Raw genomic sequence first — 27,896 nt, 5'->3', positions numbered from 1 at the left:
AACAGTGAAACATAGATACGAGAAAATATGGACAAATTTTCCAAACTATTGCCATATTTGGCCTTGTGGCAAAAAGTTAGGGGAAAAGCAGGGTCAAACAATGCACAATGCCTTGAACACAAGCCTTTCCTGTACCTATTCTGCATAACAAAAATATCTGTCAACCGATTACTTTTTTCAGTACTCCTTCTTGAATAGGCCTCTGTTGTTTTGACATTTGCACATAGAGCCAGCAATCAGCATTCGCAGTTTCGCATCTGACTTACTTCAGGATACTAATTCCGTTCAGGTCGGCTGAATACTTGTCAGAAGTTTTTTTAAATGTCCATTACACAGCACCAAAGCACAAAATCTGCATTGAATATTATTTTGAATGAAAACGGGGCCTTCAGTTTTGACACTTACCTTTATTTTAGGATTTTGACCCTGGCCAATTCGCATCTAAGGCTGGAAACTACCAACTGCTACCTTAATAACTTTGGCTAGGCTTCCGTATTGCCTTATTTACTCTGTATCGTGGAATTTGACCTATTCTTAATATCTTAATATAAAAACATCTTACAGACGTATGTTCATAAATTGCTGCAGTTGAAAATGTCGAGGAGTGCATGAATTTTGCTTTCAAGCCAATACTCACAGAACTATGCAAAGTGCTACATTTACCAAGTCCTATATTTCCCTAAAATCAGTGTAAATGCTTTTATTTGTCCATACCGTAACACTGTGTCCATACCGTAACATGTGTCCATACCGTAACACGTGTCAATACCCTAAATTTATGACTTTTTGTTTAGATGAAAACTTATAATTACAACAAAATATGTTTCCGGACAAAATGCCGCAGACGATTACTTTCTAAACATTTCGTCCCAGTCTATTTCCACACTGCTAACATTACAATGATTATAATGGCAATAAAATTTGCTTAAATTGACCATGTTTACGTTACAGTTAACTTCTAACTGACTTCTTTCCGATCTCAAAAGATGATACGCGGCCAAATAAGACGATATCATTGCTTATTTACACCACAAAATGACTAACCTGTAAAAATCCAGTTATTTACTTTTGTTTTTGGTGCCTAAAACCAAATTTTTGCAGTAAATCAGTTAGTTAAGTCCATAATACTTCATAAAATGTGCTAAACACTACTCTAGAAATAAAATTAAGCAGCGGAAAACACTTAGAACAGATTTCGGTTTTCGGTCTTAAGGTAGCAGATGCCAGTTTTGAGATTTTTCGCAAGCTGGCCGGAGACCGTCTTCCTTCGCTTAAGCAGAAATCAACTAAACAATGTGATTTGAAAGGAATAAAGCATATAGCTATCATGTATTTGTATGCTTTCTTAAAATCCAATAGAAATATTTGCCCTTGTTTTTTTTTGACATTTGCACATAGAGCCAGCAATCAACATTCGCAGTTTCGCATCTGACCAACTTCAGGACACTAATTCCGTTCAAGTCGGCTGAATACTTACACTACATATTTGGATCTGAAAATTTTGACAAGCTGGAGGATTTCATTCCCACAATTTATAGTATCGATATTGCCACTGTGTCCCGGAACGGACATTTTTTATTTTATCTCAAGGACAAATACATTAGATTTCCGACGATGAAGGATAGACTGTTCGACATGGATTTTATCAAATAAGACAATATCCCGGGGTTGTTGGTTGTGCTGACGGCACATATGTTTGAATAATTTCTCCGCCAAAAAATCAAGAGGCAGTTTACACAAACAGAAAACGTTGTCATTCCATAAATGTCCAGGTCACTTGTAATCATCGCACTATAGTTGCCTCCCTTCCAAACAGGGGTTCCCCATGGGGTTTAATGTTATCAAAGTGAATTCAGAAGAAAGAGTTCATAACAATACCAAAACCAGTTTCATTTAATTTATGATTGTGTTCATATGTTGTTGCTGAGTGATATTGTTTGCAGTATAATTCTTCTTAAACTATTGTTGAGCAATTTTGAATCCATTCCTTCGAAAAGTGTATGAGGACTTGAACAAAGCAAATTTCTTCCCTATGACCTAATTTGCGAAATTAAGAAAGGGCCATAATTCTAGAAAAATAGCCATAGAAAAAAATCCATTATTTCTGGTCATCTTCACATCAAGGTCCTTTATCTGCGAAACTTTCAAGCATACGCTTCAAATAGTGTTTGAGGAGTTGGACACACAAGACGTTTCTCTGTATTCTATAAAGCAAACTTATCAAAGGGTCATAACTTCAGTAAAATAATCACAGCAAAAGTTTCTTCCTTTATGATCTGCACATTAAGCTTGTTCATCTGTGAAAGTTTGGAGCAATTATGCTAATAGTGTTGGAGGAGTTGGACACACAAGATTTCGGAACGTACGAACGGACGTACGGATAGCAGCAACGCGTGACATAACAAGGAGAGATCTTACACACTCGTCTTCGTTTGGACTGTAGATGTCCCAGTTATGCAAATCATCAATGTACATGAGATGACAGGAAAACTTGAAACCTGTAAGATGACAGGAATTCCGTAATATTTTTTTTAATTACCATTTTATTGGGGGAAAAAATCAGTGACTTATTAAGTGCTGCCTCGGCGATGTTCGCAGCGTCAGTGGTCCCTATCTGTTGTTGCGTTGGGTTTACATGTTAGGGATTTGTAGCATCTTCTTATATATCATAATTACAGTTTAAATCAAAATAGTGTTCTAAAATATGTTGGAATCATGCTGCTGAGCATAAGTAACAACGCACTTCATTTAAAAATAGGCTTATTGTGTTCTGTGTAAAATACTGCCATTATTCAGGAATGTAATTGCATATCTAACACGTGACATGATGAATGAACAAGGACTATTTTGCTCTGATAAATTTAAATAGATATTGGACATAAAACACTTTTGTATCATAGCTCGGTGTTTTTCTTAACAAATTTGGTGCAGGTAAATCGTATACACTGAGTGCAGGGTGCGGTAACTAAAAGTGTGCAGGTATTAAATACCCGCACGCTAGTTACCGCACTGTTAGATAGGAAAGTATGCCAGCGTGTATGGGCGTGTCTCTAACAGCAAACAGCGAAGTGCATTTTATTGATTTTCTGCGCTCGCATTGGTTTATTTTACCTGAGCTTTACACATTTGTAAAGCAAGGATTTTAAGTACTCACTGAAATGCTGTATATGGCAATGTGGAACGCCTACTGAACTACCATATATGGATGGCTATGATACAAAACAGAAAGAACATTAAAACTCTCGGGTAAACGATTTATACTCGGGGGCTACGCCCCCTCGTACAAACCGTTTACCCTCGAGTTTCAATGCTCTTTCTATTACTTAAACCTTGTTTCATGGTGTACTGAGCATATATCACCATGTCATATTGAATTGAATATGTCTCTTGAATTGTATACTCAAACAACTGTTATATTTCGAGTTAATAAAGGTATGTTCTGTTCTGTTTTGTTCTGCTCTAAATTACTTGAGATTACATTTTCCTTATTCCACAGTGTGGAATTCTGACCCCCGTATTACCCGAGTTGCTTGTAAGAAACTAGAAATCACATTTTGCATAATTTTGTAAATATAGACTTAATCCTATTGTGTTATCAAGGTTAAAAGATTTGAGAATATTGAAACAGTACAGAGAAAAATGAGCTGGTCGCCTGAAGGCACAATCCTTGAACAATAGCAAAGTGGTTACGGTAAACCAGTGGTTTTCAGAGGTGTAAACTTAAGCAACCTTATATACCCTAAGAAAAATGGAAATAAATTGAATGGACAAAATGAACAGCTTACATCTTTGACGCTAAATTGTCGCTCGGCAGTAAACAAGGATGTTCTAATTGGTAAATTATTACGCGAGGAAAAGATAGATTTTGCTCTTCTTACAGAGACTTGGTTTTCGGACGACAAACAACACCAATATGAAACGTCTGATCTCAATCAAAATGGCTACAAACTGAGTGTTACGAACAGGCAAAATAGGGTGGGTGGTGGTGTTGCATTGACGTGTAGATCTGCTGTAAACATGCGCAAACTTTCGGCAGGAAATTCTCAAAGTTTTGAATATGGTATTTGGCAGTTGATTTTCAAAAACATTACTATGCATGTAGTTGGGATTTACAGACCTCCGTCTTTATCGACTTGTTCCCAGTTCGTCACAGACTTCTTTCAATATATGGAGGGAGTACTATCACGGTACTCAAATGTAATGGTCATGGGTGACTTTAATCTTCACATCCACGATGACACAAATGCAGTAACAGAATTCAATCATTCTTTGTACGCCATGGGTTTACAACAACATGTACAATTTAGTACACACACTGGTGGTAACATTCTTGATTTGGTCCTTACGAAAGTCGTAAATGGTGTTGAAGTAGTTTCTTGTGAACAGGGTCCATATATTTCTGATCACTGTGTAGTCAAAATTGTGACAAATGTTAAAAAGGAAAATAAAACAAGTGAGGTGGTGCTCTTTAGAAATTTCAAAGACATGGATACGAACACATTTTCAAGCGATCTGAGAAAAATGACAGTCGAAAGTGATAATGTCGACCTTTTTGTTGAAGAATTTCAGACAGCAGTAGAAAAGATTATGAACTCAAACGCACCATTTATAGAAAAAACAATCAGCCATCGCGCTCCAAAACGCTGGTTCACAGAAAAACTTCTTCACCTTAAAAGAGTGGCTCGCAAGTCTGAACGTTTGTGGAAGAAACATAGACAATCACATCTGCATGAAGCCTTCAAAACAGCACGTAAAAACTACGAAAAAGAACTCAAACATGAAAAAAATCATCTCTGAGTGAAAAAGTTCTTAATGCAAAAGGTGACTCGAAAAAGCTTTATAGATTTGTATCTGAGACAACAGGCACTAGGTCTGAGAACCCTATGCCAACTGGACATGACGGTACACTGGCTGAGAAATTTGCAGATCATTTCATGAATAAAATCGAAAAAATTCGAGAATCGTTGAAACATTTCGATAAGTTTCAACCATGCGAAAAGGATATTCCTTGTTTTGACAGTTTTAAAGACCTGAGCGAGGAAGAAGTTAGAAAACTTATAAACCAACTACAGACAAAATCATGTGAACTTGATATTCTACAAACAAAAGTGTTAAAATCATACTTGGATGAGCTGTTGCCTGTTATTACCAAACTGGTTAATTTGTCGTTGCGCGACGGCATCTTTCCAACAAAATGGAAACAGGCAATTGTAAGACCTTTGTTGAAGAAAATGGGACTGGAACTTGAATTCGCAAACTATAGGCCTGTTAGTAATCTATCGTTTCTGTCAAAATTAATTGAAAAAAGCAGCTCTGTTCAGGCTCAATGATCATGTAAACAAACACAATCTTCTACCAAAAAATCAATCTGCTTACAGGAAAAACCATTCTTGCGAATCAGCACTGTTACGTCTTGTAAATGATTTACTGGATTCTATGGAGAAGAAAGAAGTTACGGCGCTAATTGCCATCGATCTCAGTGCCGCTTTTGATACTGTAGATCATGACATTCTTGTTGATGTGTTAAACAAGCAGTATGGCGTTCGTGGAACAGCACTGAGCTGGGTTGATTCCTATCTGCGCCCCAGAAGTTGTCGTGTTAGTGTCAATTCAGCCATGTTATTTCCACGCCAATTAAATTGTAGCGTTCCACAAGGGAACTGCTTAGGACCGTGGCTATATTTGACATATGCGGGGACACTGTTTGATGTTATTCCGCCGTCGATTTCAGTTTACGGCTTTGCGGATGACCACACTGCTAATAAACGCTTTAAACCATCATCTCCAACAGTAATAGCCCAGGCAATACGAGAACTTGTGCTAAAACAATCAACAACTGGATGAATGAAAATAAGCTTAAAATGAACACTTCCAAAACCGAGTTCATCATGTTTGGTAGAAGGCAACAGCTCTCTAAGTGTTCAACTGACAAAGTATGCATTGTAGGTGATGAAGTGAAATCAGTGAGCTTTATTCGATATCTAGGTGCATTCCTGGATGAAAACTTGAATCTAAAAGAGCATGTAAAACGGAAGTGTAGAACAGCAATGCTCAACTACTTCAGGATAAAATGTATCCGGAAATATCTTACCAAAGAGGCTACCGAAACACTTGTCCTGTCATTGGAGATATCCCATTTAGATTATTGTAATGTCATTCTGTATGGTATTGCTCAAAGCGAAGTAAACAAAATGCAACGAATTCAGAACATGTGTGCAAAACTTGTCCTAAATCGAAGAAAATATGACAGTTCCAAGCAAGCGCTGTATGACCTTCACTGGCTACCAATCAAAGCCAGAATCACATTCAAAATGCTCACCTACATGTATAATTGTTCAGTTGGAAACTCTCCAGAATATCTTTCTGAACTTCTCATAAAACAAACACAGACAAGAAACTTGCGTTCTTCAAACTCCGTTACTGGGTGTTTCGTTGTTCCTTTCAACAAGCGTAAAACGTTCAGCGACAGAAGTTTTGGTACTGTTGGAACTTAACTCTGGAATGAATTGCCTGTCGAAATAAGGAACTCAGACACAATAGATGTTTTCAAAAAGAAGTTGAAAACTCATTATTTTGGAAATTACTTTGCACTCATTTAGAGACTGTGACTGTAATTTTTAAGAAGTTGAAGTAACGTGAACTGGATGATTTTATTGTGTAAATACATTCGAATATGAACTATATTATAACAAATACATGTACAAAATTCAGTTGTTTGTAATAACTTCTGGACATGTCGCAATAACCCACTTATTCTTACTTAATAACAAACAGCTGTCTTACTATATCTTAATATTCTAATATTTTATAAATCTTATCTGATGTCTGATCTTTTTTAATGCTTACTAAATAGTTTATTCACAATGGTATTTATGCTCATTTATGTTATATGTCATTAAATATCTTAATGTTTGTCGTATTTTTATGTATTTGTAAAACGCCATTGAATATGTTTTGCGTAAAAATAGGCGTTTAATCAAATAAAACAGTTTCAGTTTTTGTAGAAAAAAGCAGTGTCAAATATCAAACAGAGTGTGTTACCATTTTCGGTGAAGATAATATTATTTAACTCTAAAAGACTTCTTCTTTTACTAGTTAATGATAGATCTGCGAAATCCGACTTGTCAGTTTACAAACAATAAGATAATTACAATTTCTTAGCTTATTGTGTTTTTTTTCACGGATTGTGACATAATTATATATAACACAAAGTTAAAAGAAGCAATTCAGAGATGCCAAGCTAATGTTTCTTTTACAAACAGGCATTTATGTTTAGGGCTTCAATCCTTATTTCAATAAACTCGTCTAAAGTATTAAAATTCAGAACTTTACAATATTCATACATTTGATGATCTTGCAATCTGTAAAATGAAGTCGTGTAAAACTATATTAGCAAGCAACTTGATTAAATCTAGCAAACGTTTAATACAACATATAAGGAATACTATTTAAATATGAAATCGCATCACAAAATGATGCATTGAAATCGCAAATACTTGCATATAACATATAAGCACTGGCCATGAACACAACTGTAATGAGTATATTCGACAAAGAAAAGAGGTAATGTACCAGTGTTTATCTATCTAAATTGTCCGACTGATTTTCATTGAAACCATTTAAGTAAGACCGTCAACGGTCTAAAAGATATTCATAGTCTTTTCTAATGGCATGTGAAATTATGCCGATTCTTATTTCAATAAGTTCATCTATTAAGATCAAAAAGGTGTAATTCAGCGCCATCTAGCGTAACGTCAAACATTTTGCTTGACGACGCCACGTATTTACATTCATGTATACAAGTGTGACAATAAAAATGGGAAAGAAATCGGAAAATGGCTTACAAAATTAGAATACGCTTAAAATGAAATTTATTTTGTTGTAAACTCTTTTGTGGTTAACTGATTTTCCCCTAAAATACAAACAGTTCTTTGTGAAATTTTGATGCACAAACTCTGCGGTCAAAATGGAGGTAGGGGAAAATTTAAGACAATACAGTGAAAACGAAGTCGGAGACCCCCGTATTGTTTTCGCTCATTTTGCAGTAAAATTAGTTTATATGTTAATTTTAGGGTTTTTTAATCTATTGGACAGTTTTTACACACTGCTTAGTCATCCGCTCGAAAACAATAATTTCGTAGAAAGATTTTGGCATAATTTGTGCATAAAGTAAGCTTTCCGTCGGCGAATAGTCGGAGAACATATTTGAAAATTACATCACCGTGTAGGTTTCAACGGGTTTGTTATATTAAAAGAAAAAAACTTTTTGAATTAAATGGACGCCCCGAAACTAAATTAATCGCCGTAAAAATGGCAACGTCACAACTATTTGGGGCAAGGCTGAAACGTAATTTTTGGACGTAATTTGCGTAAAAAGAGTTCATTTGACCTTTTTAATAACTGTACATCGGGTGAAGATAAGCTTTTGCTATTATTTAAACATGTTTTCAAGGATGCAATTTGTTTTTTGAAATTCCCACTCATCACACCTTCTTTATCTTAACGATTGCCTGACTCATGATTTTTTTATCATTGAGATAAAATAGATTTAATATATTTACATTGCGTGCAATTTTCATTTTTATTTCCCAGCATGTGATTTTTCGCCTTGGATTTAGAGGAATGTGCAACGCGTTTAATGTCATTACAGTAATAATTTAACTGTAATTCGGTCAAAATATGTTTCCGTGATTAGTCGAAAAAAGTATTTAATAAATAGATCCTATTTTTTCCATTTTAGCGCATACAAAGCGGGCGCAAAGAAAGCATGAGTTCACTGATAAAATGTATTTTTCATAAAATAAGACATTTTTACGCTGATATTAGCATGTTTTCGAAACGAAAGTGGGAATTTCGTTCTGTGGACAGGTTTTTGAAATGCGCGAATGAGGGCGACTTCCATATCACTGAATACTATCCAACACCAAAATTGATATATAACCTTAATAAGCACGTTGTCTGAAAGTAAGGGACCAGGTGGATAAAGGCCTTTTTTAAAAAATGAATAGCAAAAGAAATTGACCGTGACATAAAAATGCAGAAGTCAGTCGGATATAAATGTTATTGTATTTTCATTTATTTTCACCATGACGTAATAGTTTAAACCTCTGTCATATTTATAAAATGATATATTTCTTCATGCATAACTTTAAGCTAATAAAGGAATGAATGTCATATTTTTTGTCTTACACACTTGTAAAACCCGAAACCGAAGCCGGAAGGAGACCGTTATCGTAGATATGTGTACGATGTTTCGGGTTTTACAAGTGTGTAAAACAAAACAAAAATGTGACATTTATTACGTTTGTTTCTTTTTATAGTCATTGTATTCAAGTCAGTACAAATTATTTCAAAATTCTGTACTGCCAGTATAAATAAAAAGTGAAAAAAAAGTAGTCCAGCATCAGAAGCAGCACAAAAGTTATCCGAATGAATTTGTTTTACACACTTGTAAAAAAAACCTGTAAGCCAATCAAATTGAAGGAAACGGTCCAAAAAAAGAAACAGTACGTTTAAGATTATCAAAGGAAAACTGCTGATTATTCAATGCACAATTTATAATTCCAATAAGTGCAAGTAGAATATATACACATCAGAACATTGTTTACATACACCCCAAGTCAGTAGCTGTAAGCCTCTTAATTTCTAAAAGAATCTCAAAAACGGTTGACACACACGATGTGTTAATAGTATCTACTTCTTTTAAAGGGAAAATGTACCATAAATTAAGCAATTCTTTGATGTAGGTTAGACCCCTGTAGCTTGTATTTTCAGTATTTTCGAGTGGTTGGTTTTGATACGATCACACAACACTATATATGCTTGAAGAGGTGCTGGTGATGTTAAACCGGTGGGGCTCTGAGAGAAGGAAGGCAGCCACCTGTGTCTTTTATAACCAACAGGTATGTGGTTTTGCTAAACAGTTTATGTAGAAAAAAAAAACATTTACATAGTTATGTTCATTTACTTTTATCTAAAATGTGTCATTTATGTCTTTAATAGCATTCTTTCTTTAATCTATACTGAACGCAAGTGAATGGGAAAAGATCAGTTGCGTCAACCAAAGTCGAATATTTAGACAAATCTAAGGTACTCAAGTAAATCAGATCTAAGAAATATATTATCAGAAAATGAATTCATTAAAAGGTGTACAATATTAAAAAGGAATAGAAATATTATTTCATATATCTAAATGGAATTTTGGAATATGGAATACTTATAAAAGTATAGTAAAGCAAACAATATGTTTATGAAAACTGAAGCATATTGTGCACGCATCTGATTATACATATAATTGTATTGATTTCATATTATTGGGACTTTCTCGTAAGGTTGTGTGTGTGTGTGCGTGTGTGCGTTCGTGCGTGCGTATGTGTGGTTCGGGGCTTTATTTACAATTTTTTATCATACAGTTATCGTAGAAATATAGCTATATAATGGAAAAAGATGCTTTTGTTTTATAACTGCTTTTACTTCTGCATTGGTCACATTGTTTCAGTTTTATTTCTGTGTGTCTTAACTTATGTAACTATTTATTGTATAAAGCAAGTTAGATATAAAGCTGTGTGATTATTTATAAGCAAAATCGTTGTATTCAAATGTTATTTCATGTGTCCTCTCCAGAGTGAATTTATAAAGAATTACATAGAAATTAGAACGAAAGTGTGAAACCATTAAGTGTGAACAAAATAATAACCAGAAATGTGATCTTGTATGGAGAAAGTCATGCAGAGGGAAAATATATATACCGGTAAATTGTAGAAAATGAAATTATTCATTCAAACATTTTATTGTTATTTAAGTGAGCCTTCTGATTATAGAATATGTTTTGCCATTTGAGTTATGCATATCCTAACAACACGAAAAGATTAAATCGTTAAATGAACGGTATATCTATTTACTTTACTTTTTTCTCTTTACTACGATGAAATTGCGTTCGTTAATCTATTAGTTTTGTTTTATGTAACCTTATTTTGAGAAAACAAAATTCCTGTTTAGAAACCAAATAATATACGTATCACCATACTCGACCTTTTGCAAGTAGGTTTTTTATTTATAGAATTTGTAACGAAACAAATATGAGGCCTGGTTTGACCACCCTCTGGTTTTGGTCAGTCCTAGCTGCTATATGCTGTCTAATAATACCCAAGAATACTGTTTCTGGCGAAAAGTTGTCTGATTACCTATGGAGTGAAACAAATGAGCTTCAGCAGGCTGCACTGGACACTTACGTAGTTCAAGGTCTCAAAAATGGGTCATTAGATCCATCTGATTTCGGTAAAGCAATTAATTTAGCTTCTCATTCTAATAATATTATAATACATTTATATCGTTCAAATATAAATTACGTATACTTTTCATAGATATCTAAATATAGGATATGGAATCGTTTTTCTTGTATTTTTCACAGTACATATGTTAACATGGTATTTCATATATCTTAAATATTTGCCCTGCGATTACTCAACAATTATAACATTATATATCTATAGGCGTATATAAAACGTTGATAATACATTTGATAGTAAAGTTACACATAAACACCATAATTCTGGATATTGAACTAATTATCACATGGTGGAATACGTTAGCAAATAAGAATGTTCCGCGCTACCCTAAAGTCACCTTGTGTTTTTATAGGGGCTTACATGGTCCAGGATGCCATTTATACGCATTCCTCGAAAGAAAGTATTGATGTGACCATCGGTAAAACAACCGATCCGGATCTCAAACAGTTCTTACAGGAAAAAGCTAAAAGCTACGAGAGGTTTGTAACCTTTATTTCACAAACATGACCAGCATGCATTACAGTTCACTTATTTTACGCTCAAAACTGCTTAAATACCTCTGCCTCTATATAATTATGAAATATGTTTCTTATACTGCTAACTTCAATCTAAAGTAACATTATTTTTATTCAAGTCTTTACATAGACCTCTTCAAACAATGGCATATCGATGACCCACACGGAATCAAGCTAGGAAGTGCCTGTGAAAATTACACAAATCACCTAAGCAATGTTGCAAAGACTATGGAGCCTGCCTATCTTGTTGTTGCTATGGTACCTTGTGTAAAACTTTGGCCATGGATTGGTACGCAAATCAAAGCAGATTTTGTAAGTGAAATATATTCGCGATACTTAATGCAAAATAGAGTGCATAACACATAGACTTGACAGCCAAAATAGAGTCCATCAAAGCCAAAATTAACAATTATCTGCATTAAGCTACAACATAATGACAGCAAAACATTGAAGAATAGTTAACTTTTATGGATAGTATTGAAACTTCTATTGTCCCAGCGTTTAACTTATGCAATTAAGAAAAGTCTAGTCAGGAATTTCTCAAATATATGTTTTAACTCAGTTATCAAATCTAACTCCAGTGCTAAAACAATCAGTCGTCTAATAATTCATTTCATCATTTTAGAATAGCTTTGGTGTCTATACAAAATGGATACGGGAAAATTTTGATCCGGAATACAAAGGATATCAGGTGTATGATTTAATGGTTGACGATGCATACAGGGAAGGAACGATTGATAAAGATATTGCGCTCTCTGTGTACGTTGCAAGCATGAAAGGAGAAGTGGACTTTTTCGGGCTGCTGTAAAATTGTTTGACTCAGCAATGGACTAGTTTGACTGAGAGATAGAACAAGATCATCTATATATTACTCTTGTCGTACAAATGTATCTTGTTTTTTTATCATTATTTCTATTCTAATTGGAAATAGACTTTTATCACAATGTATCGTGCAACTGATGGAAACGCGCAATTGGTCATATCTATGATTTATATTGAAAAGGGAAGATCAAAGAAGTACTTGTTAAGAGAACTTGTAAAACTTGTAGAAATGCACATACTTTGTTTATACATGTAATAAGATGATATTACAGAGAATAATTAATATAACGTTATCATATAACTGTAGAAAACTGTAAGAATAGTATAGGTGTACATTAGAAAGAATAAATCTTACAAAGGCGTGAACTCCTAAAAATTTGCATTCACCGACTTCCTTTATGTAGGCAGACACAGTGCAGCGTGGTCTTTTTATATCAATCCGTGTATAAGAAAAAGCCTGATTTGGATACGTTTGAACGTTATCAATGGCGGAAAGATCTTGATCTACGCGTCCAAAACATTGTTGTTTTCTTTGATAAATGCCACTTCATCATATAATTATACTTGGGAATGCTACAAACATACAACAGCAAAACAAATACATGTACAACGGTGAACAAAAAAAAAACAGAGAGCCTTATATGACTAAAAGAGACACGCCTTGGAACGTTAACAAACCTGAGGAAAAGAAAACATTTGAATATAAAACTTTGCCGATTTCAAGGGATGCAATTCTAAAGAAAATACACCACTGGCGTGAGAGCTGTTGTACATTTCATTACTTCTCATGAACAGACACAATCAAAACGAGTCTGCTATTATTCTGCTTGGTTGTATTCTCTGCTAAAAGGATCTTTTTACAGCTTTTATTTTCTAATGTGGGTCCATATGACACATGACCTAGTTATTTTATATGAAGACGAGAAAAATAGAAAAGTGACCTAAAATATTTTACAGACTGGACAGGAAAAATCATTATCGTCTTTTGACCTCAAAGAATGACCTTGACCTCTGAACTAGGGATTTGGTGACACATCCTCTCGTTATGGGGAACATCTGTGCAATGTCATATTGAAATTTCTTGATGGGTGACAGAGATATAGATCGCTTTCTTGTTTTGAGCAACACTATTATCATAACCGTTTTCATGGAACTACACGCTAATGTAACATTGAAAGTTCCATGTTCACTGCCTTATGAACACATCTGCGGATGACTCTTAAATTGTTTTGGTACCTATAGCATGTGTATATGTTGAGTTCTGCTCAACCCGAGGCTAGAGGGCATGGACGGTAGCATGCATTACCACTCACTTCCATGAACAGGCTCAATCAGAGCCTGCAACAGTTTCTTTTTAGTCGTGTTGAGTTACCTCTTGAGTTTGCACTTTTTCTATTACCCAGACCTTTGAGCTAAGGTTCTAAGTATTGTGTATGCCGTGTCGCCTCATTATGGAGAAGATTTGTGTCAAGTAATTCTACATTCACTTGATGGATGACAAAGGTATGGATTGGACAGAAAAAAATCCTATTGACATTTGACCTCCAAGTGTGACATTGACCTTTGAAATAAAGACTTGTATGTTCATGACACGTTGTCTCGTTATAGTGAACATTTTTGCCAAGTTATATATAAATTCCTTTATGCGTGAAGATTTATGGACCGGATATGAAATTGCAGATGGACAGAAAAACGTACGGAATGACAGATTGAAAAGTGCAATAAAACTATCGTACCCAAACTGGTTTTCAACCATTAGGGAACTAATAATTCCTCACTAGTAACCAGAACCACGGCGTATAAAAGTAATACATACAAACAGAATCAGTCCGAGGTATCTGTAAACCAATGCACCCTATAATGCATTTGAATTTAGATTTTCATGGTCTACCTGTTGAGGATGTGGATGGGATAAATGAGAATAAATTCGATCCTCCGTTACATGTAAGAATTGGGACTGCGGCATCTTGGATTTTACACTGAAATATTAGTCATTGAACCATCAAATTAGATAACGTAGATTTGATTGTGGGCCACTAAATACGCGATTTATGATAATGATGGTTTTAAAAAAAATACGCATTTGTTCACATGTCATCAAAAATCGATGAAAGTATTACATGATGTAAATAAGCCTCATCTACATTATGTAATACTTCCATCGAAATTGGGGGAATGTTTAGTTGGCATTCCTAAATCATTTTTCTTTTTACAAATAATAAGTAAAAGCTCATCCCTACTGCAACGTCATGTGACCTCATCAAGCCATTTTTTCCTAAATACCTGAGCTGTCATTAACTTTACGCCAACACTGCTAAAATATATAAGACTTTGTTGAAATGTTTGGCAGGCGTATTGTTTTGGTCAGTATTGAATTTAATATTGTTTTGAACCATAAACCAAGGCAAAGCCAACTGGTGTTCTGCATAAGGCTAAAGGGAGGTTAAAAGTGGACAGGAGAGTATCTCGGATAGCTCAAGGGTCGGACATCGGACGAGGATAAAGTATATTGAAAGAAATCCTTCTTGTGGCTCAAAACATTGCATGTTTGTGTCCCATTTCATTACAAGCACAGGAGGATGATATGATAAGTTTTTCAGTGTGGTATATTTTCTGTTCCTTTGGGATCATGGAGTCCACTCAATATCTATGTAATAGAAATCCGCTTATTCTGCTTAAGTCATTGCTAGGGGACCTGAAGGGTGTTGCACTTTCCATTACCTCGCCTGAACAAACTTGATCTGCTATTATTCGCTTCGTACCTTTCTTTCCTACCAAACTATCCTCTTATAGATTTAATTCTATTGTTCGTTGTAAGGTGTAAAAAAAATTATAATGGGAAGATACACTGACTCAATCGCGACATGTATTATTTTTCTTTGAAATGACGGTTGGTTACTTTAGGTGTAGTGGCGTATCTAGAGAAACGATAAATAAGCATGTTAATACTTTGAAATTGTTAGGATAAGAATTCATATTCAATATGTTTTAATCAAATATATTTTCAAATTTCAGACAAAATAAGACCGCAAAGTACGGAGCACGTCTCCAAGTATTTATTGAACAGCCTTCAAACTTGACTAAACCTGGAATCAAGGGAGTTATTCTTTTAACAAGTTTTTGTTTCAACAATATGTCAACATTTAAAGGCCTAGATTTTGGCAGTAGGCCAAGGGATTTCTGTCTTCACCTGCACAGTCAGTTAGGGGCTAATGGCTATCACAGTATGGTTCCAATAAACAAGGGTCATTGTTTATTGGAGAGTCAGTCTACCTTACATGTGTATCAATTAGTGAGGAGTGTAAACAATGTAATTTATTTTAAATTAAAGAATAATTGAAAACTTTTAAAGTTATACTAGTTTTTTTATATTTCCATGTGAAGAAAAATATTTGTTGATCAAACACAGTAATGAAATAATCAGAAACTTATTTCCACAATAATGAAATAATGAGAAACTTAATACTTAAAGAAATATGCAAGTTTTATTTTTTCAAATTCTCTCTGGAGAATTGTGATATTTCAGAAAAATGTGACTTTCACTCATCTAAAGCTTGCAGAATACTGTAAATAACATTTGTCTAAAACTGAAAACAGAATGTGCATTCCAAAGTTACAAAGCAAAGCATGAAAAAGTCACTTTTGGCAACATACTTAAAATGAAAATTGAGTATAGATGGAACACAATAATTTTATATTCAAATAATGTTTGTCAGCACAAAGAACTCATAAAGTTTCACTGTACTTGTATTTTATTATCATTATTATTTTCAATATTATTACTGTATATTTTATCATCCTATATATAATATAATAATAATAATAATAATTATTATTATTATTATTATTATTATTATTATTATTATTATCATCATCATTATTATAACATTAAAGTAATAGTTATTATATCATATATCAAAATAATAACTTTTGTTATTATCATTCCACATTCACTGAAGAAAAATTAATTTCTTTCAACTCCACTGCACATATCTTCATGGTCTAGTTTGGGTCCCTGCTGTGCTAATTGCCCTCTAACCAGTTACTGTTAAATAATGGCTGATAAGCATCAGATAAGATGGAAGTTGTATATTGGATTTGGGGGGTGGGGGACACTTATATAGAAGTGAATCTAGGCCTTTAAACATTTTACACGACTGAAGACTATACATGTCTTACTTTCCATGGTTTTGCTATTGTCAATAGAAAAAAGTTTTTACACCCTTTATTGTTATATCAGGCTACACTAAATTCCTTGCAGAGAAGTAAAAGTGTCTATGTAAAAAAAATTCAATAGGCCGACTAAAAGGGAGATATTGTTATAATTATTCATCATTCAGTTATTGTTCTTGTTTTAGGTGGAGCGATATGCAAAATTAAAGACATAATTAGTTGTTAATTTCTCGCAAATAATTGTTATAAAAGTAAAACGGCTGCAGCTGCTTCATGTACGAGTCATCGTAAAAGCTCCTTTTGGTCAGTAAATGTCTTTATGATTCCTCTTGTGTCTCATCAGCTTCAATTTTGTCATCTTTCTCTGGCGGTATTGTTTCTTGAAGTTCCATTGGTTTAACCGATACTTTCCTTGTCGGGAGCATGTTTTCCTTTGATTTGTTCTGCTCACTGTAACTACAGGAACACCAAAGTGCAACAAAAATTGCTGTTAGCACTAGCAGGCAGCAGAAACCGATGATCAGTCCATACACGCGGTTATTGTTGGTTCTCTGAAATTATACATGATAAAACTTCATCAGTCCCACATAACCGTGAAATGTTTATATTAATAATTGGTTGTACCGCGTTACAACGTGAAGATTGTCTAAAGATGTGCATCAGTGGCTGCAGAGACAGCATTCATTCCTAAGACCATTAGCAGGTAAAAGAACGGAACGACCGAGTATGAATGTCCTTTTACGAGGGGTGTTCGAACAGTCAACTGGGTCTTTTTTTCGGAAGCTACGCTCATTTGATAAACGTCGCTGTTTATTTTGATCTCGTAGCTCAATAGCTGCTACTCAGTACTCGAGCTTAAAAAAGAGAGCATTTTGACCACTATTTTTGAGCATATATAAAGGATAATAGATATTCAGGGAAGGACAAAATGGTACGTTCAAAAGGTGAACTTTGTGTTGTAGGATTCTTTATGACTGTTTTCTAACTCTTCAGCTAACTTAAAAGATGAACAAATGCAAAGACTTCTTGCGTTATATTTCAAACATCCCTCGTATCAGTAACGGAAGTTCATGGGATTAAATGTTACAAAATATGCGACGTTACATAACACAGGTCATCATCGTAACCACACGTTTTGTTAAACATGGTAACGTGTAGGGAGAGCGCAGATCGTATTCTCTCCACGACGACTGATGAAAGACATTGTGCTCTTCTCCCGTGATTAAAGTGGAAAAGTTGGCAGTCATTTGCAGAGAACAGGTTAGTAATTGTTATAATCAAGGAAAACTGATTAGGTTAACTTCTTGTCGTAACCTAACAGAAAAAAAACTGTTAAAAACGGTTCTAAGAAATAAATGCAGCTCTTAATAATTAGAATGACATGCAATGACAAGATACCGCAGGAAAGACGAGACTGAGAATGTGCGTTGTGAACGAAAACACCCGGAAATGCTAACAAATTCAAATTAAATTAATAAAACGTTAAGAAGTTCAAAGGGCATTCATTGCAAAAGACATTTTGTCAAATAATCCCCGAGTGACGCTTAAAGCTAACAAAACAACACATTATTTGTGACTAGTTCTATATACAGTAACATAAGTATTAGATACATAATTCCTAATGACTTGTCTTATTATCTAACCGAGACATTTTAGTTTCAATTTTATTTAACAAATCGTAAACAAGCTAGAAATATCATTAATATCATTAATACAATGTCCAGTTTTATGATCAATTAATGTAATGTTCCAAAGGAAGTTTACTAGAACCTCTGCTAGTTTTGTGATGTTAATGATATAAGTGAAAAAAAAATGTAAATAGGTCTTTTATGCTGTCCTTTCCTCACACAAAGATCGTAACATCATTTGTAAAATTCTTGGAAATGAAGCTGCAAATTAAAGCGGATAACTAATTGATTATATTTCATCTTTACATCTTAGAAAAACTTAAGTTTCTAAAAGAAACCTAGCAAATATTAAAGGTCCATTTCTAAGGGAAAGTGAGTTGGCAATTTTTTTCATAGCCAGTGCATAGACTTCTGCAAGACACTAAATAATGAAGATTGGCAGGTCAAAATTTACAGAAGGTCTTTGGAACTCAAAGAAATGTATGTGTATTATGTTGAAATTTCAATGAATCGACAGAATGACCCCCAGGTCTTTTTAACTTTCTTCATACTTCATAGAAAAATAATTGTACATATACTGAGATTTATTTCGAATTTCTACATACCAACTTTCATTTTCCAATAAAATGAAATAGTTTCTGTGCGTTTTAAAAGAAATTAAAATGTTCACTTTCCTTAGTATTGGATCTTTAATTTAAATTAATTTACAAGTATGTAACTTGGAAATGTACTGCATAATGATCTCTCTGCAACATCTACTGTTAATAACATTGTCAAAAAGTTAAAGTTAGGTTGAAGGTTTTGTACAGGCAAAAACATCCTTTGAATAATGCTACGTAAATCTTTAGTACAATGTTATTTTGTCTACACATCCTTGACATGGTCCATTATTCTCTCAAAACAATAGTAAAAACAGATTTCAGACAGCTCAAAATAAAGTTGTTTTATTCTTTCGTGGTGATGATTTTCGAACTTCTCTGAAAGTCTAAGATTTCAGTCCTTTTGGTTGGCTTAATTTTGAGAACAGAATAAAACAACTAACTTAAAGACACGTACTGAACATTTTCAATAATAAGCAGCGTCTCTCTTATTTAGATTACTTGATACTTTTTACTGGTCTAATCTCTCCTATTTACTTGATACTTTTTACTGGCCTTATCATTGCCCTCATATTATTTGGCACTTTTCATGTACAACGTATAGTTTTATTACAAACTCATTTTAAAACTCCAATTATTTCATATTGACATTCAAATTTCATATCGGGTGTGTGACTTCATTTGTGACGTCACTTTCATGTATGCCGTCGCGTTTAAAAGTTCTTTAACGACGAAGTTTTTCAATTTTACTTAGTCTTAAAAACAAATTTGAATCATTTATATAATGATTTTTAGTGTAGATGCGTATGTTATAAAAAAAGTATTAGATTTGCATCGAGAAATATGCACTCGTTCTTTTGTGGAATAATATTGCACTCCTAAAATCGCGCACTATTTTCGCTGCAGAACTCATGCATATTTCTTGATACAAATCTAATAACCTATAATCATTTCAAAGTACTTTTCTTGAAAAGTAAAGGAAATGCTCTTTAATTACAAAAGCAAAATACTACCGTCGCTCTTTCTTGTGACGTAGTGACTGAAAAATAAAAAAAAGATATTTGATTAAAGGAACAGGGTTAAAAATAAAAAAGACAAAATTGATCAAGATAGATAAAATCTTGTAAATATAATCCATATTTCACTCTCCTTTGAATAAAAGCATGGTCATAATTTTTGCTTATGATGTGTAAAATTACCATCCCAATGAAATAAAACCGGCTAGAGTTATCTATGTAGCCATAACATTTGTTTATTTAAGTATAAATAATCCGCCACCGCCCCTTCCTTAAAATAAAAGCAATTTTATAATATCTGTTTATTACGGGTTAGCAATCCTCCATCGCCCCATCATTAAAATAAAAGCAGATGTATAATAGGGTAAATTCGGGTAACTGAGCCACCCGGGCAACTGAGCCAGTTACCGATTTTATCCTACCCTCATACAAGATATAGCAAAATCGGCCTGCCTAATAAACTTTGCTTTATCTAGTCAGTGTCAAGATATCACTTTTGCGGGAAATTTTGAAATCAGCACATATTTTATCAAATTTTTGCATTGAAACCGTCACAGTTGTATTGGAAATGTTTGAACTTAGAAAATGAGCGGTCAAATTCATAGGTTTTTATCAAGAAACAAAAAAGTTATTGCTATTTTTCACTTTTACAGCACTTCGGCCGGAAATTTTGAAAACACTTTTTTCCGAATTTTTCAGTGAAACTGTTATCATTGTATTGGAAATGTTCTAAATAAGAAAATAAGTGGTAATATCAAAAGCTTTTGTCCAGGAACAAAAAAAGTTATGGCATTTTTTCAATTTTATCCACAAATTGAATTGCACTTACAAACGTCATAAATGACGTCAAGTCTGCATGCAGTTGCACTTTCCAACGACTCTTTTCCAAATTTTCTGAGCACGTAGGATAAATAATATGTAGGGTTAACGCACGTTTTTTTTTGTGTGTGTAACAACATCTGCAGAATCCCAAGGGATTGGTTGGTGCACGAGCCCGTAGGGCGAGTGCACCAACATAGCTATCTTGCATATCGCTATTCTTGCATAAAACACAACTAAAGTGCTGGAGATATAAAAAAAAAACCAAGACTATTCAGCTGACATTAGCCGATCGAAGCCGGCCGTTTCAGGTTGTTATGGACACATGTTTTATTTATGCATTTCCAGGGCCTACAGAAACAGTGCATATTTTATACATGTCGAACGGACATTCTTGATGTGGTAATTTCTTTAATATTAAATATATGTAAAATAAGTATGACTCCCCCTTTTTCCAATATATCGGTAGGAACTTTAGCTTTAGAGGCTCGGAATAATGAGAATAGAACATACACGGCATCCGGTCTTTACACAATTTGCAGGTGAGGTGCCGACAGAACACAATTCTGCTTGGTTTAAATTAATAGTCTGTCCCTTACGCTTTTTAATGTAAACATTATCGTTTGGTAGAAATTGGTATCGATACCTATATTCTTCATATCGTTAAAAATGAAATCTCTAGGCCTATAACGTAGAAAATTTTGCATTGCACCCCACCCCCACCTCGATCAAAGTTTGATAAACACAAAAATTTGAATTTTTCCAACATCGATATAATCAACTTAGGTTGGATTTATAAACTCAAACATGGTTGGTGAGATCTACAAATAAATTGAAAAATATATAATAAATACCTTCTGTTCATCAAATGTTCATTAACCATGGAAAAATCCTTCAAACTTAACGCTTCGTCATGTTTATGCTTTACATTACACACCACCACTACATCAGTAGACTGCATAGATGTGTAAAGTAGACACAAACATTTTTTAAAAGTTTTAGTGTAAGATTTAAAGTTAGCATGTCAACTTTCTCGACTCAAATTCATTTGGAAAACGAAATTGTATTTTTGTAAATGCTGTTTGCCTATCATTTTCAGGGATTAAATCGCGGCGTGTAAACTTACTTTGAGTCAAATACGCGTAATAATACAATAATACGGAACGTCAATGCAGTCGCGTATCAAGAGAGGTAACACTTATTATAAGTTAAAGTAAAGTTAGGTTGAAAAATGATATTTTTAATAAAAATGCAGATGAAAAGAGTTCATAAGTCTCGGACCTTGCCTAATATATTTTCTTCAACTCGCCTAATAAATTTAAGTTTATCAGACAGTAACAATATATACTCTATATACCCAAATTTTTCCGATAACGGCTGTGCCCCCTATATAATAAGTTGCCATTTACTTTCTGAGAATAAAACAATGTTTTGCCGGCGGGAAAATTAAAATTTTGAATTATCATCTCTGAAAGCGGGAAAAAATAAATGAACGTAGTCTAGTAAGTACCGCGTAAATTTCTCATGTTAGAATTGTGGAATATACCTGCTGTACAAATCTGCAATTTAGAGGGTTAAGTTCAGACAAAATAGTTTGTGTTTTGCAAGAAATGTAAACAACCCGTTTCAAATGATGCGGGTATAAAATCCATATTGCAAATAAGCTTTAAGCGATCATTTTATATACCCGGACTCTTATCCAGTACAGCAAATACGGAAATTCGCCCAAATACGAAACATCGTGAACATTCTTGCAAATGTTAATTGTGCATTAAGACATGTTCACGGAGGCTTTTAAAACCAAACCGTTGTGCACATGGGAAAATATATCGTTTATGTTAATGAAAATGTGGAAGATGGAATACCAAGGTCAAAATTGTTAGTTTTGGTCTAATTTCTCTTACCCACTATTGTTACACTTTTAAACGTAACGAACATTTGTGTGAATTATGAAAATTACGCCGAATATATCAAATTTGGTTGATGGTTGTTTTGCTTTATAAAATGGAGCAATGGGTGTATTTGTTCTGGATTGAGCCAACGCACGTTAGTGTTGATATAATATAACAGTATTTTCTAGTTTATTACGGATTAGCCAATATACTTAACATATTTTAAGAAATGGCTCAGTTACCTGAACACTGTCGGGTAACTGAGCCATACAACGTTCGGTAACTTCATTGACGTCTATCGGCACAATCCGAGGTGACGGACATACAGTAGTTGTATTTCAACACGGATATAAAATATGCTGATATCTTTAGTGAAAATAGTAAACATTAAATTACCTGTTGTTAATAAAAATGCGACAGCGCGTAAATTGTCATTGATACCCCGTCACGAGTGGTGGTGGGTTATAGGAATGGTCTCCGTCCTTTCTTCCGTCTTCCGTCCTTCCGGCCGTCTGTAACATGTTGTGCATCTCTGTATCTCGTAAACCCCTTAAAGGATTTTCATGAAATTTGGATCAAATTATCACAACATCAAGACGATGTGCACAATTAATGAGTCTGACATGTCGGGCCAAGGTCAAAACTCAAGGTCAAACGTTTGAGCCTTCCATTTTGTGTCCGCCCTGTATCTCCTAAACCCCTTGAAGGATTTTCATGAAATTTGGATCAAATTATCACAACATCAAGACGATGTGCACAATTAATGAGTCTGACATGTCGGGCCAAGGTCAAAACTCAAGGTCAAACGTTTGAGCCTTCCATTTTGTGTCCGCCCTGTATCTCCTAAACCCCTTGAAGGATTTTCATGAAACTTGGGTAAAATGATCACCTCATCAAGACAATTTGCAGAATTTAGAAGTCAGCCATGTTGACTCAAGGTCAAGGTCACAACTCAAAACCAAAGGTTTGAGCCTTCCATTTTATGTCCGCTCTGTATCTCCTAAATCCTTTGAAAGATTTTTGATATGACTGAGCGTAATATTCCCCTTATCAAGACGAGGTGCTTAAAATTCACCCATGCTAGCTCAAGGTCAAGGTCACATCTCAAATGTTTAATGCTTCCTCCTATTACCATCAACCCTTTTACTATCCATAACAGCAGCGGGGGTGGGGGTGCTGTTTTTCAGACTGCCTTGTTTGATTTTGACCAAATTTGCACAGAACTCGTGTTGCTTGGTTTAAACGGATTGAACGATATTTGGGTGCAGTCTTAAAAATGTGAACAGCTTATATAATACGAAATAGGCACACATCGGGATATCATCACAAAAATTTAATTACTTTTTTGAACAAAATGTATACACTTTAAATGATTATAGCATTGAAGGCTAAAGAGTACACTTTTGTGATGTGTTTCCATATTATGCATAAGGAAGATGACGCAGTCCTATGCAAAATAAGAAAATGCACATAAGCGCATGCGCAAAAACACATACATGGGCCATGCCCGTTTGTAAGATGTGCGACAAATTGTATTTAAGTCCAAATGAATACACTTATTTATCATTCTTCATCTTAGTACACATGATAAAGGTGGCTCAGTTACCATAACTATGTTGGGTAACTGAGCCATTTTGGGCAATTCATCAAATCAAGTTTTCCGAAAACATCAAAGTAGCGTTTCGGGTACTTTTGCCTGAAATGTGATATTAAGATGTATCCAATAACTGAAATAATAATACTTGAGAGATGCTCAGTTACCCTAATATCCCCTATATGTTTATTACGTGTAAGTAATCCCCTATCGCCCCATCCCTAAAATAAAAGCAGATGTATAATATATGTTTATTACGTGAAAGTAATCCCCCATCGCCCCATCCCTAAAATAAAAGCAGATTTATAATATATGTTTATTACGTGTAAGTAATCCCATATCGCCCCATCCCTAAAATAAAAGCAGATTTATAATATATGTTTATTACGTGTAAGTAAAGCAGATTTATAATATATGTTTATTACGTGTAAGTAATCCCCCATCGCCCCATCCCTAACATAAAAGCAGATTTATAATATCTGTTTATTACGTGTAAGTAATCCCCAATCGCCCCATCCCTAAAATAAAAGCAGATTCGTAAATGTTTAAAAAGCCCGGTGCCAAGCAACCTGAAGATTTACATCTGATAATTACGGTACTTATTAAGATTTTGAACATAATATTCTCCTTGAGAATTTACATTCACTTAAAACTGTCTAGTTACATAATTAGGTAAATAATATCACATGTGTAAAATATACTTTAGTTCCGAGAAATTGCTTTCATCTGCTATGAAATGACAGAATGAAATCTGACCGACACAGTCTTCAGCATAAACAATATATACTTACATTTTACTAGCCAAATGCTAATGGTCACGAACAAATATACACTGTATTTCTCCATGGATTAATATTATATCCTATTAACTGAAGCAATTTGGAGGATAGATTTAAAATGTCAAATACTGCGAAGCAGTAACTACGTTTACAAACAAGTCAACTCGTCTACATTACAATACGTTTTCATGTCTTTGATCAATTATTTATTTTCTTGAAGATTAAAGGAATAACTTGTCTATATTTTATGAACTTAAATGGCTGAGTGTCAAACACTTATTCTAGAACATAAATACAAATATTTTTTCAGGCGCGTATTGTGGCATTATCAGCTACCTGGATGAATAACATTTGAAATCAAACCCTTAAAATAAAAAGAAATTACTAGTAAATGCACAGTAGAAAGTTAACCAACAATAATTACTAGGCGGAGAATACATGGGTTTCACACTGCTCTTAACGTGCTATTATTTGGACTTAAGAACTCCTACTGGCTGGAGAGAACATTCCATTCCAACACACACACTAAGTTACTTCAAAATTGATCACTTCGTCCCTGTGTTTCCTTCACGTTTTTTTTTGCACTGATAAAATATATTAGCAACACGTTTTGCTTTAAAATAGTGATTCTTGGAAGATTTGCAAGAAGTCCCAGTGTAGTTTATAGATTTGCATTCAGTTCTCATATTTACATTTGTACAATAGCTTGCTTGAACAATAAGGGGCCTGCTTTCTATGAGAATCAGAAAATCAGAAGGGCCCACCGTGGCCGAGTGGTTAAGGTCGCTGACTTCAAATCACCGATGTTGGTTCGATCCTTACTCGGGGCGTTGAATTCTTCGAGATGAAGCCATCCAGCTGGCTTACGGAAGGTCGGTGGTTCTACCGAGGTACCCGCACTTGATAAAATAATGCATGGAATGTCACCTGGGGTCTTCCTCTACCATCAAAGCTGAAAAGTCACCATATGAACTGAATTGTGTTGGTGCGACGTTAAACCTAACAAAACAAAACATCAGAAAATCAGAATAAATTTCAGTATGACGATCATTTCAACATCTAAATTGAACAGTCAAAGAGACCCGCCCATGTTCAATTGTAATTCGCCTTCCGATGAAAAAACAGTTCCTTGTTTTTATTTAAAATATCTTTAAATCCAGTGAAAACATTGTACAGTCGTGCCGATTCAGTTTGATCTTTACCGTCAGAAATATTAGTTAAAACTATAACTGAATTTTCTTTTTAGATTTTGGCGTCCAATTTTGAAAGATTTTTTCGATCGACGCCATTTTCTGAATGACGTCAGCTTGCGCGTACAATCTCGTGGAAAGAGCCAACACCTATGTTGTCTATACGAAAATAAACGCTTTATCTTTCCATAAAAATGTATAGTGAATGTAATTATTATACCATAAGTCTTAAAACGGGCATGGTTCACAAATGTCCTAATAATACGTGCAAGTTTATTTTTAAGGATATATTTAAGTATGACTAAATCCCTTGAAAAGTGTAAGAATTACTATTCAGACATGCCTTTCAGTAGTAGTTTGCTTAATGTGAAATAAGATGCGTTAAGTTCACTTCATAGTGATACGTGCCATATCTTGTTATATTTTCTGGTCCTTCGGGATCATGGAGTCCATTCAATTATTGTGTAATAGAGGTTCGCTTAAGCCGGTGCTAGGGGGCGTGAGAGGTGTTGCACATTTCATTACGAGTCAATCAAACCGAGTCTGCTACTATTCTGCTTGGTTGCATTCTTTGCTTCCAAAGGATTTTTTTACAAATTTTATTAACTATCACAACAGCAATCTTTAAGTGCCGTGTGGCGGCTGTAAAAAGTCTCCCCGTACTTGGATTTAGTGTTGTTATATTTTCTGTTTCTTTTTACAGGTTTTATTACACTTAATTAAACCGAGCATTGTACATTCATGTCCTGGCAACACGGACTGGTTCACTTCATAATGGCATATTTTCTTTAAGATTTGCACAGACGTCTTAAAACCTAAAGGAGTACGGAGAATATATAGCATTCTGTAAAATTTCGAAAGTTCTAACTTCTAACCGGGCATGGTCTACATTCATGTCATGATAATATACGCAAATTACACATTAATCCTTAGTAAACTGTAGATGCTACCCGGAAGATTTTGGCTTGGGAAGACGGACGGAAGAACAAGGCGGCAACTACATCCTCACATCCCCAAAAACATTCTGAGGAGAATAAAACGTTTGAAACTCGATTATTCATTATGGAACATTTCCCAAAAGTGGGAATTCATCTGTTAAAACGTATACAAAAACAAGTGTTAACAAGGTTTTCAATTATTTGATCCAGATGACCTAGTTTCAAACTTGGCCAAACTCATTCTGATGATATTCAATATAGATCTAGAATGTTTCTAATGTCAAATGAGATTATTTGACTCTGAACTCTCGGTTTACTTACGAATTCTAGCCTCTTAAAAGCCTTGGTCGAATTATTGTTGCTTCAATCTTTTTTTTGTAAGTTTCATAGAGATGGCTATAATGTGGCTGACAAAATCTATGAAAAGATCGTTTGGAAGCATATAACGCGACCAAGCAACATAATAGCAGGCTCGGTTTGAGCCTGTTCATGCGTGGTAATGAAATGTGCAACAGCCCTCACGCCTGGCTTAAAAGAAAGTTCATTAGAGTACAAATAAATGTTCCTTGTGATCCCAAAGGACAAGAAAACATAAATGGACTCCCCATTAGCAAAACAGAAAAAGAAAAAAAAAAGAAGTCCA

General features: G+C 34.4%; 2 protein-coding genes across 3 annotated transcripts; one reads left to right on the top strand and one right to left on the bottom strand.

Moving 5' to 3' along the window:
- The first annotated feature begins 9,807 nt into the window (after positions 1-9,807).
- Positions 9,808-12,985, top strand: LOC123530333 (uncharacterized). Of its 2 annotated transcripts, XM_053537381.1 has the most exons (6): positions 9,873-9,902; positions 10,624-10,750; positions 11,060-11,277; positions 11,641-11,767; positions 11,923-12,115; positions 12,429-12,985. In XM_053537381.1, exons 3-6 carry the CDS (start codon positions 11,079-11,081, stop codon positions 12,609-12,611), a joined length of 702 nt encoding a protein of 233 aa, XP_053393356.1. In that variant the 5' UTR covers positions 9,873-9,902; positions 10,624-10,750; positions 11,060-11,078; the 3' UTR covers positions 12,612-12,985. The 2 variants fall into 2 exon arrangements, with proteins under 2 accessions (XP_053393350.1, XP_053393356.1); XM_053537375.1 differs by lacking the exon at positions 10,624-10,750 and having other exon boundaries at positions 9,808-9,902.
- Positions 12,986-16,835: 3,850 nt separating this feature from the next.
- On the bottom strand, positions 16,836-26,441 carry LOC123530322 (uncharacterized). The gene is made up of 3 exons (XM_045311097.2): positions 25,138-26,441; positions 20,039-20,064; positions 16,836-17,349 (listed from the first exon to the last, which is right to left on the bottom strand). The coding sequence occupies exons 1-3, from the start codon at positions 25,190-25,192 to the stop codon at positions 17,116-17,118; spliced, it is 315 nt and encodes a 104-aa protein (XP_045167032.2). The 5' UTR covers positions 25,193-26,441; the 3' UTR covers positions 16,836-17,115.
- Between the last annotated feature and the right edge of the window lie 1,455 nt (positions 26,442-27,896).

This window comes from Mercenaria mercenaria, chromosome 1 (genome assembly GCF_021730395.1).
Source record: "Mercenaria mercenaria strain notata chromosome 1, MADL_Memer_1, whole genome shotgun sequence".
Classification (NCBI taxonomy): Eukaryota; Metazoa; Mollusca; class Bivalvia; order Venerida; family Veneridae; genus Mercenaria; species Mercenaria mercenaria.
The sequence above is the reverse complement of the archived record's forward strand: the minus strand, read 5'-3'. Positions and strand labels throughout refer to the sequence as shown.